This window comes from Gallus gallus, chromosome 23, assembly GCF_016699485.2.
Source record: "Gallus gallus isolate bGalGal1 chromosome 23, bGalGal1.mat.broiler.GRCg7b, whole genome shotgun sequence".
Classification (NCBI taxonomy): domain Eukaryota; kingdom Metazoa; phylum Chordata; class Aves; order Galliformes; family Phasianidae; genus Gallus; species Gallus gallus.
In genome coordinates, this window is record NC_052554.1 from 2,419,314 (window position 1) to 2,435,802 (window position 16,489).

Sequence of the window (16,489 nt, forward strand, 5' to 3'; positions counted from 1 at the left end):
CACGCTTGTTAGAAAGGTTTTATTTCTCTCTATTTACAGATTGAATTAAAAAAAAAAAAAAATTAACAACTAAATCTTCCCATCCCCTCCCCCCCCCCCCCCGGGGGGGGGCACAGCCTGAGAGCACAGCTCCGCCCCACACTGTAGGGGGCTCCTGGCCATGAGGAGGGCCCCCCAACCCTCCCCACTGCCATCACATTCACTTTGTGCCCCGTGTTCCCCCACTGCTCCCTCCAATCCCCCCCCCAGTTAACGTTCGCTGCAGGGATTTGGGGGGGTTGAGATGAGCCCCTGTAGGCACTATGGGGCTGAATCTGCCCCATGCTCCCCTCCTCCCTGTTCCCATATAAGGCAATGGGGCCACGAGAAACAGCCCCTGAGACAGACCTGCCCCGGGTCCCCCCGGGCCCCCTTATGTCCCTCCTTCAGTGCAGCAGCAGTTTATGGCTTTCAGGATTTTGGTTCTGCTTTAAGGAGAGGAGAAAAAAGCGGCAGGTGAGGCAAGGAGCATTCCCAGCCCCCCCTCAATATAGGGGTTCCTGAGGGGGGAGATGGCTGCTGGAGGGGGTTATAAATTAAAGGCAACATTGGGAGGGGGTGAGATGACTTTCCCCAGGATTTGGGGTCTGAACCCCCCAGCTGCACAGAGCTGAGCTGGGCGATGAGATGGGGCTGGCGTGGGGAGGGCGCACCCTTAGGACACCTGTGTGCTGGGATGGGGGGGGGAGGGCACATTCCTCCCCCATCCAAAGCACTTCTCAGGTTCAAAGCTGAGCGTGAAGGCAACGGAGAGAGGTGCCGGGGGAGGGGGGGCACAGCTGGGCACGGCGCAGCCCCCTGAGTCCAAAATCCTTGTGCAAAGCCCCCCAGGGGCACCCCCTGCACAGCCCCAAAGGCACTTGCAGGGGGATGAGGGCGACGAGAGCAACAAACCCCCTGTGGAACGGGGAGGATTGGTCCCCCCCCAGCCCTCCCAGCGTGGGGTTACTGGTTGTCCCCGGGCTGATACTGGGGCTCGGTGGCTGTGAAGTAGTCCTCGAGGAAGGACTGAAGGTACTCAAAGGTTGGACGCTCCTCCGGCTCCCGCTTCCAGCACTGCACCATCACATCGTGCAGGGATGGGGGGCAGCCGCCCGGGCACTGCATGCGGTACCCCCTCTCCACCTGCTCCAGCACCTCCCTGTTGTTCATCCCTGCAAGACATGGGACACCCCGTCACCGTCAGCGAGCAGCGTTGGGGAAACTGAGGCACGTGGGGGTGTGGATGGGGAGGGGAGGCATGGCGGGGCTGTACCTGGGTAGGGCACCCGGCCTTTGGTCACCAGCTCGGTCAGCAGGATGCCGAAGGACCACACGTCTGACTTGATGGTGAACTTCCCAAACAGGGCTGCCTCCGGGGCTGTCCACTTAATGGGGAATTTGGCACCTGTGGGGGCAATGGGAGGCAGGTGAGTCCCGGCTGGGCACCCCGTGGCACCTGCATCTGGGGTACCCCACACCTGCGGCACCAGCACTGGGGATATCCAACATATGGGGAACTGTGCACTGAAGGTATTGTGAGCCTGGGGTACCCAGCATCCAGGGCATCCATCACCCAGGGTACCCATAACCTGGGGTGTTCCCATAACACAGGGTATACCCTTCACATAGGGTCCCCATAACCTTGGGTATCCATCACTTGGGGTATCCATAACCTGGGGTACCCATAACGCAGGGTACCAATCACTTGGGGTACCCACAATCTAGGGTGCCCCATAACCCAGGGTATCCAACACTTGGACAACCCATCGCTTGGGATACCCATAACCCAGGGTACCTGTAACGCAGGTGCCAATCACTTGAGGTATACCCATCACTTTTGGTACTCTTCACTTGGGGTCCCCACCATCCGTAGTTGCCATAACCTATGGTACCCATCACTTGGGGTACCTATAACCCAGGGTACCCAACACTTGGGCAACCCAACACTTGGGATATCCATAACCCAGGGTACCTGTAACCCAGGATACCAATCACTTGGGCTACCCATAAACTGGAGTATCATCACTTAGACTACCCATCGCTTGGGGCACGCACAGCTTTGGCTACCCATCATTTCGGGTACCCATCACTTGGACCATCCATCACCCATGGAACCCACCAACCAAGGCACCCAGCACCAGGGGTGCCCAGCTGCAGGTCCTGGGTGGGACAGGACAGCCCTCCCCACACCACCAGCACGGCTATGGGGCTCACCCTGGCGCGCCGTGTACTCGTTGTCCTCGATGAGGCGGGCGAGCCCAAAGTCGGCGATCTTGCACACCAGGTTGTCACCCACCAGGATGTTGGCAGCACGCAGGTCCCGGTGGATGTAGTTCATCCGCTCAATGTAAGCCATGCCCGCGGCGATCTGCAGGTGGGGAAGCCTTGAGGACCCCCTCCTGCAGTCCCTATGGGTCACCCCACCCCACGCGAGCTCCCCCAGTACCTGCGCAGCCATGTCCACCAGCTGGGGCAGCTTCAGGTAGCGGCCATCCCCGTCCTTTAGGAAGTCCAGCAAGCTGCCTGTGGGCAGAGGGTGGCGCTGGGAGTGCTGGCAACCCACTGTGCCCCCCTGGGGGTGCCCACCCCTATAGGGACGCAGCCCTTGGACCGGATCCCTGCACACCTCAGCCGTGCTGGGTGATGCCCATGGGAGAGCGGCTCTGCGGGTGCCGTCGTCCCTTACCTTGGCTCATGAACTCGGTGACGATGTAGATGGGTTCCTCCGACACCACGGCGTAGAGCTGCACCAGCTTGTCGTGCCGCAGCCGCTTCATGATCTGAGCCTCCTCCAGGAAGGCCTCGGGGGACATGGTGCCCGGCTTCAGCGTCTTCACTGCCACCTTGGTGGTGCCGTTCCACGTCCCTGAGTTGGGGACATGGGGTCACCTGGAGCCCTGGGGACAGCCGGCCCCGATGGGGCCAGGACAGAGGGGTGCAAGGATGGAGCAGTGCACGGGGGCATGCATGGGTGCATGGGTGCATGGATGGGTGCATGGGTGCATGGATGGGTGCATGGATGGATGCATGGATGGGTTCATGGATGGATGCATGGATGGACGGATGGATGGAGGGACGACTTGAGGGCATCAGGGCAGGGCAAGAAAGGTCCATGACACCATCATACCCAACCCAGGGCAAGGAGTCTTCCTCACTTCCGCACGAGGCGCCCCATGGGCTCAGCTAACAGCCTTACCCCATTTCCCATCCATCCACACCGCAGCAATGCCGGGGTCTCCCCTATGGTGGGCACCACCTGGTCCCCGTGGTGCCGCCTGCCGTGGCACCGGGCTCTGCCTGCCCCCGGCCCCCCCTTACCCATCCACACGTCTCCGAAACATCCCATGCCGAGCTTCTTGTCCAGGCTGATGGACTCCCGCTCTATCTCCCAGGCGTCCTTAGCTAATCCCAGGGTCTGAGGCTTCATAGCGGGGCACGCGCGGGTTAGCAGATGGCACAACCCGTCGTTGCACTCTGCAGGGGCGCACGGAGGGGGGGAGGGAAGGAGGGAGGGAGGGAGGGAGGGGATGCCATGGGATGAAGGCAGCATGCACACCGAGCGGGGGGAGCGCGGGCCCTACCCATCCACACTTCCCCGAACTGCCCGTTGCCCAACTTCTGCAGCAGCTGTAGGGACTCGCGGGGGATCTCCCACACGTCTTTGGTTTTGACCGACAGGTCGGCCAGCTTGGGGGTCCCTTTGGGGCACGGCACGGCCAGGCGGCAGCACAGCCCGGCCGCCCGCTCTGCGCACCGAGGGGGGCGGGGGTCAGCAAGGGGGGGGAGGGGCCGTGCCATCACCCCCCGCCCCCATAGAGCTGCACACACCCCTGTGATGTGCATGGGGTGCTCCCCCCAGCAGGGCCAGCCCTGCATCCCCACCGACGCCCCCCCAGACCCATTTACCTGCTCCGGAGAGGTTGGGTGCTCCTTCCCAACAGAGGATTGGGCACACCTGGGGGTCCCCCTCCTTTTCCACTTAACCAACCAGCTGGGGCTCCCATCACCCCTCCCCCCCACCCGCCCCTCCCCACCTACATATACCTATGTAGTGCTGCACCAGCTGCTGGATGGTGTCGAACTGTGCCCGCGTTGTGATGTAGTACCCCCCGCTGTCCAGCTTGCGGATCTTATAGTGCTTCACGTGGTCGCCCTTGGCCTCATCCCAGTCCCGGATGGAGAGCGAGTAGGCACCTACACGGGCGCAGGGGTGAGGAGTGGGGTGTGGGGGGGACGCAGACTCAGCCCCACTGCCGTCCCCGTACCTTTCGTCGTCTCACTCTCCCGGATGAGGAAGGTCCCCCTGCAGTTGCCGTGGCACAGGAGCTGCCGCTCTGCGTCCTTGCGCCCGATCTTCCCAAAGTACCACCTGTCGGGGGCTGCCGTCACCCACGGCTGCTCCAGGTCCCCTTCCCAGCACCGCAGCCCCATGTCGCCAGGGCTGCCCACCCCCCCGCCCCCCGTACTCACTCCTCTGCCTGGATGGAGTCCACGGGGGCCACGTAGTTGCTGGGGATGTAGCCCGTGGCACCGGAGCTCAGCGACCGCGCCTCCCACCAGTCACCCTCGCTGGGACGGAGTGACAGACGGTGAGGAGGAGGGACGGACAGACAGACCTTTCCCCACAACGCGGCACCGCCACCCCCCCCAGCCTTGCTCTGCTGAGGCCGGCCAACTCGCCACACGTGTTGGGAGCTCACGTGTTGTTGATGATGTGGAATTTCTCCCCTTTCTGGAAGCTCAGATCGTCCTCCGTCCTGGCCTCGTAGTCATACAGGGCGATGAAGAGTGTCACACCCCCACCTATGGGGTACGTGGGAGGACACGGGTTGAGCCCACCCCACCCGGCACCCATGGGTGCAGCCCCCCCCCAACTCCCTGCTGACCTGTGATGCTGCTGTGCGCCTGCAGTGTGTTGCAGGGGTAGAAGCCCGGCCCTGAGAAGGGCACAGGGGGGGACACGGCCGCAGCGTGGAAGTTGTTGAAGTCGGGGATGTGGGTGAAGGCACCGCTGAGCTGCGTGGGGTCGGGGTCGTACTGCGAGGGGGGGTGTGCAGGGGTCCCCGTGCCGCTCCCCCCCTGCCCCTTGCCGGATATCTTCTCCTTGCAGTGCACACAGCCCATCCTGGCACGGCCTGCGGGACAGATGGACACAGTGCTGTGCTCCCCCCCCCCCCCCACACACACCCCCCGGCCCCTGCCCAGCCCTGGTGGGGGGCTTTGTGTCCCCCCCAGCACCCACGGGCGCTCCCACCCGTGGTGTCTCCACTCACTGTGACAGCTCCTCGGGTCACTTCAGCTGCTCCATGTCAGCGTGGGGAGGAGAGGCACCTGCAGGCATTGGGGGGAGCGTCAGGTGGGGGGCAGAGCCCTGCAATGCCCCCACACGGGGGGCCGCGATGCCCCCCCCCCTGCAATACCCCTCCATGGGGCTGCAGTGCCCCCCATAGCCTAACCCAACCCTGCATGGGCTGAAATACCCCCACCCTGACTGCCATATCTGTGCAAGGCCTTCAGCACCACTGCATGGTCTGCAGCAACACCGCATGAGCTGCAACACTCTGCACGGACTTCCGTACCCCTCCACGAGCTGCAACCCCCCCCCCATGGCCTAAAACATCCCTGCGTGGGTTATCAGAACCCGACACGGGCTGAAAAACCTCACGTAGGCTGCAATACCCCCAAAGGGCTTTGCTGCGTCTCCAGGAGCCCTGCGCAGGATGCGATCCTCCTGCAAGGGCTGAAAGGTCTCTGCAGCGGCCCTGCAGGAGCTGAAGCACTTCTGCATGTGCTCAAACCACATCCCGTCGCGTCCCCAACAAACCGACCACCTCCATCCGAGCGGAGGGGCCGGAGGGAGCGGGGCAGGGCGACACAGAGCCCCCAGCTCCGTCCCCAGAGCAGCCATGGGTCGGGTGGCTGCGGGAGGAAGGGCTCTGCTCACTGCCTGTGGTTGTGGCCGTGCTTCTCCATCCAGAGCCGTGCAGCAGCGAAGGTGTCACCGAGGAGGAGGAGGGCTCCCGGTGGGGACAGCTGCGTCCCCAGCGCTGCCAGCACCCATACTCTGCGTGCACGGGGTTGGGGTTGGGGGCTCGCAGCACCACTGCCTGGTAGTGCCATGGGGGGATGGGGGCTGGGGTGGGACAGCCCGGCACAGTGGTGGTGCAGAGGGGGTTCCCCCACCACAGCATCCGATTCTCCCTTCCCTCTCTAAGCGGAGGGTTTCAGAACGCCAAGCAGAAGCAGAGCCAGCTCTCCTCATCCGCTTCCTAAACCAACGGGGGCTGCTGCTGACGGGGCAGCATTGCCAAACCCAAAGCACTTGGCTGCTCTTTGGGGCTTCCTCCTGCAGACACGGGGCCGGCGTTTCGGCTGACAAACGCCCCCAGCTCTCACAAACCCCGCCACGGGAAGCACCCTCCCCTTCACACCAGCTTCCCATTTCGCTCCATGTCTGCACTGAACCCACAGATTCCGGGGTCAGCAGAGGCAAAGGGCAAACTTCCAGGAAAGCGCCAACCCCCAAAACTCCCTGCGCTCACAGGGCTGCCCCGCAGCACCGCAGCCACCCCAAAGCTCAGCGCCCCCAACCTCTCCCCGGCGCCGTCCTTGGGGAGGGGATGCGCTCATCCCCGCGCCCCACAGCCTCGCGCTGGCACCCGGCCCTACAGCAGATGGCCACCGAGCCTTTCCCGGCGGCCCCACCTGCCCCGGTGCCATCGTGCTGCCAGCGCAGTGCCCTCTGTCACCCCCAGCGCCGCGGGTCCGGCACCGGCACCGCTTCCCATCCATCTGCTCTGATTTCCAGGCCCTGATGGCACGGGGCCGTTCTGGCTGTGGGTGGCCGCGGTCCCGAAGCTGCTCGGCGGTGACAGCCATACGGCCACCAGCAGCGGGGGCGCACACGGGGGGCTGTGCCAGCCCCGGCCCTGCGGTTCGATCGCTGAGCTGTGGGATCGTGGCACAGCCCGAGCTGGGGGGACCCACAGCGGGGTCACCCTGCGTGTCACCCCATGGGCCTTGGGGACACCACGGTGACCAAGGCGCACATGGCGGGCTGTGCTGGGAAAGGGAATGGGGCCAAAGGGGCCCGACGTGGTGGCCGCAGCCCCTTGGGAACGTGTGGGCAGCAGCAGGAGGAACCACGTCAGCCCCACAAGTACCTCCACCAGGGCAGGAGGAAGCGGCTGGCGAGTGCAGCAGTGAGGAGGAGGAGGGGAGGAAGGGGAAGGAGCTGCAGCCTGCAAGGGAACCTCCTGTCCGGCACGGACACAGGCTTTGGGGTGGGAAATAGAGCAGGGACCGCAGCAGGGCTGAGCAGCAGCACCCCAAGCTGCACGCTGCCTCCATACCCCACAGTCTCACGTCCCTCTGCACGGCCCTACACCCCCAGAGCTGCTGGGCACCGTGCTGCAGCACGGCCTGGAGAAGAGGAACCAACGTTGCAGCACACACAGCACCCACAGGGCCGGACCTCGCAGCTCCCAGCCCCAATCCCAGCTGTAGGACCGGCGCAGTGGGGCAGGTGGATGTGAAGGAGGGGAGGGGACGAAAGGATGTGGGGACAGCAGCAGAGATGGCAGGGTGGGACGCAGCCAGGATGCAACAGCACGACAGCATCGCCCTGAGAGCGGCCATCCCAGCAGGGTGGTGGCAGTAGGGATGAGGTGGTACCCCAATGGGGACAGGGTGGTACCCCACTCAGAAGGATGGTGGTACTCCAATGGGGACGTGGTGCGGCTCCAATGGGGACACAGTAGTACCCCAACAGGGACGTGGTGGTACCCCAGTGTAGTAGTACCCATAGTGGTAACCGCAATGGGGGCATGGTGGCACTCCAGTGGGGTTATGGCAACACCCAAATGGGGGCACAGTGGGGACATGGTTGGACGCAGTGCTTTCCAGACAAGAAGTCCCTTCCCCTGCCTGAGGGCTATGGGGGCTGCTGGCCCCCCAGCCACGCACTGTGCTCCCCAGGAAGCAGTGGGGCATTGCATCGCCCCCCCACAAACTCCCCGGGGCAGAAGGCGATGAGACGAACCACCCCACGCCACCCCAAAGCGTTTGGCCCTGAGCAAACCCACCTGCCCTGCCCCATAGCTGGGGGTGCCCCTCGCCCCCCGCCCCAGAGGTGATGCCCGTGGCACAGCTGTGCCCCCACCACTCAGCCCCACCGCTGCCAACGAGAGCAGGATTTCCGCTGGAAGAAGAGCAATTCCCGGATCCGAGGGGGCTGCAGGGGGGGGGGAAGGCTTTGCCAGGGCTGCAAATACAATGTCCCGGGAGGAGCAGGGCGGGGAGGGAATTGTGCGGGCAGGAAGCGGCCAGTTCCTGCCCGGGACACACCGCGGGATGGGGGGCGCGGGGGGGGCACCCCACGTGTGAGGGCTGCGTGCACCCCCCGCTCCCAGCCCGGCTATGGGGGAGGGGAGGGGGGGAGCGCTCAGCGCTGCGGGGCCGCGTGGGGGGAGCGGGCGCCCCCAGATTGGGGGGGGGGGGGCGCCCCATGCCCCCTCCTCTGCGCGGTTGTCCCGCGGCCGATCGTTGCGGATGGGTGAGCTGGGGCTGACCGCCCCCCCGCAGACAGCAGAAGCCGGGGGTCTCCTGAGCCCACCCCCCCCTCCCACTCACATACATCTCCATTCTCACCGCAGGACTGGGGGAGCATTGACCCCCCCCCCCACAACCCCCCTCCTCCCCAGTGGCAACAAAGCCCCCACCTCTCACCGGGTGGGTGGGGGGGCAGCTGACAGCCTCCCCCTAAAACACACAGCGAGAGGATACAGACCCCCCCTTCCCATAACACAAGAGGCGGCCGTGCCCCCCCACCTGCCCTCCCCTCACCCCGCGCCCCTCTCTTACCGTCAGCCCTCTTCGCATGGAGCCCCCCCCGGGGCTGCACCCCGACCCCCCCCCACCGGGGCCGGGCACAGCGCTGCGGGGCACAGTGCGGGGAGAGGCGGAGCGGTGCGTGCGGTTCCCCCGTTGCCTCTGAGCGGCTCTATCCGCCGCACGGAGCTTCCCCTCCCCTCCCCTCCTCTCCTCTCCCCTCCCCTCCCCTCGCCCCCCCCCCCCCCCCCCCTTCTCCGAGATGATGCTTCGTTATAACAGCGCAGCGCCGGTCCGTAGGGCGCGGGGAGACACGGGGTGGTGGCACCGGGCTGCCCCGCGCTGCTCGGGGTCCGCTTAATGCTTATAGGGATTGGGGTGGGATGGCCGCCCTCCCGCTCCCATCCCAAAGGAGGCGTGTGTGGGGTCGGGGGGCTGCGACCGTTGGGGCGGGGGGACGGCGTGGGGACAGCGGGGCCATGGGGTGGGGTAAAAAGTCCCCTACGGGTCGTGAACCCGACACCAGATCGTTATCTGTGGGATGAAGGTGGGAGGAACCCAACGTTTGGCATCAACCGTGCAGCAGCACAAACCTCGGCTGCGACCCCACACCCTGCCCTGACCCCACACCCTGCCCTGACCCCACACCCTGCCCAGAGCCCCGCATCCCATCCAGATCCCCACACCCCCCCACACCCCTCACCCTGCCCGGGCTCTCCATGTGTGTTCTGAGTTTGGGATGCTCCTTACGGAGACAACTCAGAGTTTTGGCGACCTGAGCCCTGGAGCAGTGGGGTCCCACTGGGGTGCAGAGCTGACCTGGAGGGAGGCCGCTTGCCAAAAGCAAAACCTCCCCAGCTAGAAATAAATAGCCTCTGTGGTCGGAGTGCAGCTCTGCCTGGGCCTGACCCCAGGGACGGGACGGCCTCAGCGAGGGGCTGCTGGTATTTTTACCCCCGCCGCAGTTTCCTGCCATGGCTCCGTGCTTCCAAGGGGTGATGGTGCATGGGGACGGGATGGAGCTTCAGCCCTGAGCTGCTGCATCCCAGTTGGGCTGCTTTGGAAGATGGAGGCCCTTCGCTGTCCCTCCAGAGCCTTCCTCCTCCTCCTCTCCCTCCTCCCCCCCCCCATCCCCCGCCCCGGTGCAGCTCACGGTGGCCTTTGCAGGGTGACTGCTTTCCTGTGTGACATCAAGTCCAGCCCCAAAGCTCTTCCTGTTCTCACACTGGGTCATGGGCCCCCATCGGGACGGGGATGTGGCCCCATCACTGCTGTCCTGATGGGCTCAGCCCCCAGCGGGGACGTGGCTGCTCACAATGGCCCCCTGCAGCACCATGCACCCTTCCAGACTGCACCCGGGCACCGCATTGCAGCCCCAGCTGCTCTCCTTAACGCCGTGCCCATGAAGGAGCTCTGGTGCTCTGGCATAGGATAAGTGCTGCCAGCACAGGGGGACGGGGCAGCTCTGGTTGTTCCCAGCAGCACACGGGGACCTCAGAGCCCTTGGGGGCAGGTGGGGACATGGGGAGGTGAGGGGCTTCTGTGTGCTGCTGGAAGAGCATCTCCCCCTCCACCTGCTGACTGGTGCCTCACTTTTCCCCCTTCCAGCCCAATTCCCAAACCACGGGGCCCAGGATGTCAGCATTTCCCTCTGCCCCACAGCCCCCTGCAAGCCACGTGAGGTCCAAGAGGGGACCCAGCGGGGTCCCAGTGCTCTGTGGTCCCCCAGCTGCACCTCCTTTTGGCCGTGCCGCCCATCCCCAGGCAGCACCGTGCGGCTCTCCCAACACAAAACACCCCGCTGCCAGCCGGTCCCGTGCACCACATGATGTTGGTTCCTTCCCTCCCCTGGGGAGGGCCCAGGTTTGGGCTTAAAGCCGAGCTCATCCCGGCTCAACGAGGAGCTGTGATGATGGGTGTGCTGCGCTGGCTCGTGGCCGCTGCGCTCGGCAGCTCCGTGCGGGGTGAGTCGGTGCCCTTGGGGGGCACCCGTGGGTGGGAGCTGGGGGTGGCATCTCCTCGTTGCTGGGAGGGCAGAGAGGGCTTTCCTGCATGCTTCGTGGGGTTTGCTAAATTCGAAGCCCTTAAGGGAGGACAGCTGCAGGGTGGCAAAGTGCTTTGGTAAGGGGGAAGTGTGAATATAGGGCTGCATTGAGGCAGGCTGCTGTAACTCCAGCTGGTTCCCTGTTTTGCAGAGAGGTTGCTGCCGGAAGCAAAGGGAGGGGAAAGGGGAGGGCGGAAGGGTCTGTGCCCCTCTGAGGTGGACCGTGCCCCCCAACCTCCCCCTGAGTGCTTGAACAGCTCATAGGGCTGCTGCCTCCATCGCTGCGCTCCCCACATCCCCAGCACTGCCTGCCCAGGGCACAGTGGGGAGCACCAGCGTTTGGTGTGGGGTTGCACAAGCCCCGAGCCCCAAGCACCGCTCCAGCAGCCCCACAGACTGCGCTCACCCCACCACTCTGCCTTGCAGGGCACCATGATGCGCTCTCCCATCCGCACCCCCACTTTGGCTCCATCTACCACGTGAGAGGTAATGGCCCCACACCAGGACCCACAGCATCCCGCGCCATGGGGGGAGAGGAGGGTGCTCAGAGCTGAGCCATCCCAGCGCTAAAATGGGGCGGTTCACTGCATGTGTTGGTGGGGGGACTGCAGGGATGTGCAGCTGGGTTTGGCTGCAGGACTGCTCCCTCTGCGTCCTCTGATGCATGCGGTGCAGTCGGGGCTCGGGGAGGGCTGTGGGGTGCTGGGGCTGAGCTGGGTGTCCTGCAGGGGTTATCAGTCTGCCCTATGCTGAAATCGAGGAGCCCTTCGAAGCCTGGTACAACCTGACGGGGAACATGAGCCGGATCCAGTATTACGGGGGTAAGTGCTCCGGGTGCCCCCATCCGCGCCGTGCTGTGCCTGTCCCTGTGCAGAAGGCTGAGGTGGGACCGCCGTGCCTCAGTTTCCCCTGCCTGGCGCAGGGCAGGTGATCACATACCAGCTGGCCGGGGTGAAGCCCTATGGGATGCGCTACAAGATCACCCCCGAGACCACCGAGAAGGAGGTGAACGCTCGGAAATGCTTCCAGCTGCCCGGCTCCAAAGAGGACGTGGTCAAAGCTCAGAGTGTATTCCCCAGCTTGGATGGCTTCAAGGTGAGGGGTGGGATGTGCTACAGCCTGGAGCCGACCGCTGCCCGGAGGACCCCTCAGGATGGGAGCTGTGCAATGCACCGATCCCTGCAGGGCGCTGGGCGGGCTGCGGCACATCCCGCACCCACGGGCACAGGGAGGGTCATTTCCCCACCCGCATCGGGGCCGGACGCCCCACTCCTTTCCCAATCCTGAGAAATGCTGGGACGTGCCACAGCCCACACAAATGCCGGCGTCTCGGGATGGCTCGGGCAAGTCGCTGCATGGCGGCTCTGCTCCTGATGTCCGCAGGCTCTGGGGCAGCACCAACAGCATCCCGTGTGGGGAACGTGACAGACACGGCTGCTGGATCTGTCCCAGGAGCCTGGCATGGGCTGGGTGCCCAAAGCAATGGTGGGTGCCCAAAGTGGTGATGGATGCACAAAGCAGTGTTGGGTGCCCAAAGTGATGTTGGGTGCCCAAAGAGGTGTTGGGAGCCCAAAGCGATGATGGGTGCCCAAAGCAGTGTTGGGTGCCCAAAGCAATGATGAATACCCAAAGTGATGATGGATACCCAAAGCGATGTTGGGTGCCCAAAGCAGCGTTAGGTGCCCAAAGAATGGTGGGTGCCCAAAGCAGTGCTGACTACCAAAGCAATGGTGGATACCCAAAGCAATGATGGGTGCCCAAAGCAGCGATGAATACCCAAAGTGATGATGGATGCACAAAGCATTGTTGGGTGCCCAATGTGATGATGGATACCCAAAGCAATGTTGGGTGCCCAAAGTAGTGTTGGGTGCCCAAAGAGATGTTGGGAGCCCAGAGCGATGATGGATGCCCAAAGTGATGCTGGGTGTCGGGGGAGCCATGAGCTTTGGGGTCCACGCAGGGTTGGCACCCCAAACACCCACCCCCATCCCCCCAGTTCCTGCGGGAGGAGTACTACCAGGGCCGGTACTGCGCCGTGTGGCAGAACATCACCCACTGGGAGCAGAAGAAGAACGTCTACACGCTGTGGGTGACCAACTCCAGCTGCGGGGTGGCCCCGGTGCACTACGAGATGCGGGGCTACAACAGCCTGCTGGGCTCCCACTATGACAAGTATGAGATCTCCTACACCGAGTTCGACAACAGCTTCCCTCCGTCCGTCTTCGACATCCCGGTGAACGGTGAGTAGGGTTGGGACCCCACCTGAGTGCTGGGGAGAATGCAGGCTGATGGTGTCCCCTCGTGGCACACCCAGAGACGAAGAAATGCGGGCTGCTGCCGGGGAGCGTGGCAGAGCACCGTGTGCTGGCAAACCCCATGGAGGACCTGGTGGGGCGGCACCGACCGTGGGCACACGCGGTGTTCCACCACTACCGCCGGCGCTTCGGGCGGCAGTACGGCTCAGCACGGGAGATGGAGCACCGGCAGCGCATCTTCGTGCACAACATGAGGTATGGGCACGGGGGGGGCTCATGGGGGAGACCCCCACCCTTCTGGGGACACGGTGGGCTGAGAGGTGCCACCCCCACCCCCAGGTTCGTGCACTCCAAGAACCGCGCCGCGCTCTCCTACTCGCTGGCGCTGAACCACCTGGCTGACCGCACGCCCCAGGAGATGGCTGCGCTGCGGGGCCGGCGCCGGAGCGGGGACCCCAACCATGGGCTGCCCTTCCCTGCTGAGCACTACACCGGAATCATCCTGCCTGAGAGCCTGGACTGGAGGATGTATGGTAAGGAGGGACCCGGCACGGCTGGGAGCATGGAGAGCCCTCACCTCCTGCCTCGGTTTCCCTTCACACCCCATCGGTTGCCCCGCTGTCCCCAGGCGCGGTCACCCCCGTGAAGGACCAGGCTGTGTGCGGGTCCTGCTGGAGCTTCGCCACCACGGGCGCCATGGAGGGCGCCCTCTTCCTCAAGGTGGGAGCGGGGACACAACGCTTTGGGGTGGCCAGAGGGTTCCCGTCGCTGTCCCTACAGCGTGTCCCCCCGCAGACCGGCGTGCTGACCCCACTGTCCCAACAAGTCCTCATTGACTGCTCCTGGGGCTTTGGGAACTACGCGTGTGATGGGGGTGAGGAGTGGCGAGCCTACGAGTGGATCAAGAAGCACGGCGGCATCGCCAGCACCGAGTCCTACGGCACCTACAAGGGGCAGGTGAGGGTGGCCCCATGCCCCTGTTGGGTCCCCTGCTGTTGGGATGTGCCCCTTGAGCCCCGCTTGGGGACGGTCCCCGTCAGCTGCTCACAGGCTCTGGTGATGGGGAAACTGCCCCAGGGCACGAGAGTCCCCATGGTTCCATGCAGGCTGAAGCCAAGCCCTGCGGCTCAGCCAGGTTTCATCACTGCCTCAGTTTCTCCTCTTGCAAAACAGGGACGATGCTCCTCCGCCCATGGGAGTGTTGCATCCCCGCGGCGCAGGGACAGAGCAGGGCTGCCTGGGGACAGGGACAGGGCAGAGCGAGGGGGTTGGGCGCAGCGTTTGGGACAGTGTCCCTGCAGTGGGCAGCAGGGGCTGGAGCAGGGATGCTGGCACAGCCCCAACCCCACATCAGTGCCTGTCTCAGAGCAGGGGGCAGCCAGGGGCACAGCAAGGGGACGTGAGTCCCCCCAATGATGACCCCCCCTCCCCCTTCCCCCGGTGCTGCAGAACGGCTTGTGCCACTACAACCAGTCTGAGATGCTGGCCAAGATCACGGGCTACGTCAATGTCACCTCGGGCAACATCACAGCGGTCAAAACTGCCATCTACAAGCACGGCCCCGTGGCTGTCAGCATCGATGCCTCGCACAAGACCTTCTCCTTCTATTCCAATGGGATCTACTATGAGCCCAAGTGCGGTGAGTGGGGTGGCAAGCAGGGATTGGGGTTCTCGGGGTGATGCTGAGACTCCCAGGTCCCCCGCCTTGGTGTTGAGTGGCTTTGGCAGGGCTGGAGGAGGTGAGCGGCCCTATTTGGGAAGGTCAGGTTGGATATTAGGAGAAATTTATACTCGAAAGGAGTGGTCAGGTGTTGGCACAGGCTGCTCAGGGAGGTGGTGAGCAGCACTGCATGCTTTCCAGAACCGTGGAGATACGGCACTGAGGACGCGGTTAGGGGGGATGGGTTGGGGTCAGACTTGGGGATGGTGGAGGTCTTTCCAACCTTAATGATCACAGATCACATAGATGATAGCATCCCCAGGGCTGCCCTCCCCAGAAGACCATTTCCCATGTTGTCCCTGCAGCAAACAAGCCAGGACAGCTGGACCACGCCGTGCTGGCTGTGGGCTACGGCGTCCTGCAGGGAGAGACCTACTGGCTCATCAAGAACTCCTGGTCCACCTACTGGGGCAACGACGGCTACATCCTCATGGCCATGAAGGACAACAACTGTGGCGTGGCCACCGAGGCCACCTACCCCATCCTGGCCTAAAACACCCCTCCGAGAGCGGAGCCTTTGGTGGTGCTCCCAGCACACATCCCTGGAGCGGAAGCTTTGGTGGGACCTCCTGGTGGAGGAGGGAGATGGGGACGTGGTGGGACAGGACAGCGGGCTGCTGGAAAAGCAGCCGTGGGCTTTGCCAATAAAGACCCTGGAAAAACACCATTTGGTTTCTATGGGAGGGATTCAGTCGGTGGCTGCCTGGCTCGGCACAGTTCCTTATTCCCAGCCCTGTGGGACCGCAGGGCTCTCCTGGGGAGGGGGCAGTGGCATTTGCAGCATCTCAGGGGAGGCTCCTGCAGCCCTATCTCGAGGTGGAGCACAAACAACTCCAGGATTTCTGCTGAGCAGAGACATTCTTGGCACACGGGGGGGAGCAGCCACCCTCTGCCCCAATGCCTGGGCTGTGCTGGGGCTCAGTGAGGCGGTGGCACTCGGGGCAGCACTGTGTTTCTCTGCACCCTGGGGGGCTGCTCCCCTCTGTGGGGGTCTCTGCTTTATCTTCAGACTGTCACTCATCAGTGCGCAAAGGGAGAGCCTTTGCTCTTATGGGGACCGGGGCATTTGGGGAACGCTGCAGCACGGGGGGGGCACAACCCACACATGTCCCCAGCAGCACATGCAGCCCTCCGGCACTCAGCTCCTATCTGCCTTGTTTGGGGTTCGCTGTCACCTTGGGCAGGGCTCCAGCTGGATGTGCTGCACGCAGGAGGGGTGAAGGCCACCGCTGCAGGGACAGCGCTGCTCTCCTCGCTGGGTCCTTCTTTCCCACGTAGCTCCTGAGATGTGATCTATATTTTCTTTATTTTAATTTTTTCCCCAATTAACTCCCATAACTGCAGCCCTTGGGTTTGTGCTGCTGGCTTATCCAGAGGGATGCAGGAATGCAAAGTCCCCATGGCTTCGGTGGGGGCACTCGGTGGGGCCAGGAGGGTGGGAGCCCCTTGGGGGGGACTTTGCTTTCTTGCTCTCCTGGGGCAGCTGATGAGGATTACCAGCAGCTCCTGCACTGCTGTCAGTGCTGCTGCGAGCTACAGGCAGCAGAGCCTTGGGAGGGAGCACAGGGGTACCCCCAAACCCCACAACCCCTGGGTGCTCATGGAGGGGCAACCCAAAGC

General features: G+C 64.0%; 2 protein-coding genes across 6 annotated transcripts; one reads left to right on the plus strand and one right to left on the minus strand.

Moving 5' to 3' along the window:
• Nucleotides 1-9,014, minus strand: FGR (FGR proto-oncogene, Src family tyrosine kinase). 4 transcript variants are annotated; one of them, NM_001397337.1, is made up of 13 exons: nucleotides 8,884-9,014; nucleotides 5,295-5,352; nucleotides 4,908-5,156; nucleotides 4,722-4,824; nucleotides 4,492-4,590; nucleotides 4,287-4,390; nucleotides 4,066-4,215; nucleotides 3,340-3,495; nucleotides 2,708-2,887; nucleotides 2,468-2,544; nucleotides 2,236-2,389; nucleotides 1,295-1,426; nucleotides 1-1,193 (listed from the first exon to the last, which is right to left on the minus strand). In NM_001397337.1, the coding sequence occupies exons 3-13, from the start codon at nucleotides 5,143-5,145 to the stop codon at nucleotides 985-987; spliced, it is 1,602 nt and encodes a 533-aa protein (NP_001384266.1). In that variant the 5' UTR covers nucleotides 5,146-5,156; nucleotides 5,295-5,352; nucleotides 8,884-9,014; the 3' UTR covers nucleotides 1-984. The 4 variants fall into 4 exon arrangements, with proteins under 4 accessions (NP_001384266.1, NP_001103257.1, NP_001384267.1 ...); NM_001109787.2 differs by lacking the exon at nucleotides 3,340-3,495 and adding an exon at nucleotides 3,603-3,767; NM_001397338.1 differs by lacking the exon at nucleotides 3,340-3,495.
• Nucleotides 9,015-10,750: 1,736 nt separating this feature from the next.
• LOC100857883 (digestive cysteine proteinase 2-like) lies at nucleotides 10,751-15,533 on the plus strand. 2 transcript variants are annotated; one of them, XM_015297704.4, is made up of 11 exons: nucleotides 10,751-10,814; nucleotides 11,321-11,380; nucleotides 11,623-11,715; nucleotides 11,798-11,989; nucleotides 12,891-13,134; nucleotides 13,209-13,404; nucleotides 13,489-13,682; nucleotides 13,778-13,869; nucleotides 13,945-14,106; nucleotides 14,599-14,788; nucleotides 15,175-15,533. In XM_015297704.4, exons 4-11 carry the CDS (start codon nucleotides 11,861-11,863, stop codon nucleotides 15,360-15,362), a joined length of 1,395 nt encoding a protein of 464 aa, XP_015153190.3. In that variant the 5' UTR covers nucleotides 10,751-10,814; nucleotides 11,321-11,380; nucleotides 11,623-11,715; nucleotides 11,798-11,860; the 3' UTR covers nucleotides 15,363-15,533. The 2 variants fall into 2 exon arrangements, with proteins under 2 accessions (XP_015153190.3, XP_040507916.1); XM_040651982.2 differs by having other exon boundaries at nucleotides 11,817-11,989.
• The last annotated feature ends 956 nt before the right edge of the window (nucleotides 15,534-16,489 follow it).

Excerpts from the sequence above, each read along its gene's own strand:
- FGR (NM_001109787.2), bottom strand. The coding sequence starts at position 5,145 with ATGGGCTGTGTGCACTGCAAGGAGAAGATATCCGGCAAGGGGCAGGGG. Across the intron at positions 2,888-3,602 it reads GTTCGGGGAAGTGTGGATGG|GGACGTGGAACGGCACCACC; the intron begins GTAGGGCCCGCG and ends TCCCCAACTCAG. Across the intron at positions 2,545-2,707 it reads CACCGAGTTCATGAGCCAAG|GCAGCTTGCTGGACTTCCTA; the intron begins GTAAGGGACGAC and ends CTCTGCCCACAG.
- LOC100857883 (XM_040651982.2), top strand. The coding sequence starts at position 10,760 with ATGATGGGTGTGCTGCGCTGGCTCGTGGCCGCTGCGCTCGGCAGCTCC. Across the intron at positions 11,716-11,816 it reads CCGGATCCAGTATTACGGGG|GGCAGGTGATCACATACCAG; the intron begins GTAAGTGCTCCG and ends TGCCTGGCGCAG. Across the intron at positions 13,135-13,208 it reads CTTCGACATCCCGGTGAACG|AGACGAAGAAATGCGGGCTG; the intron begins GTGAGTAGGGTT and ends TGGCACACCCAG.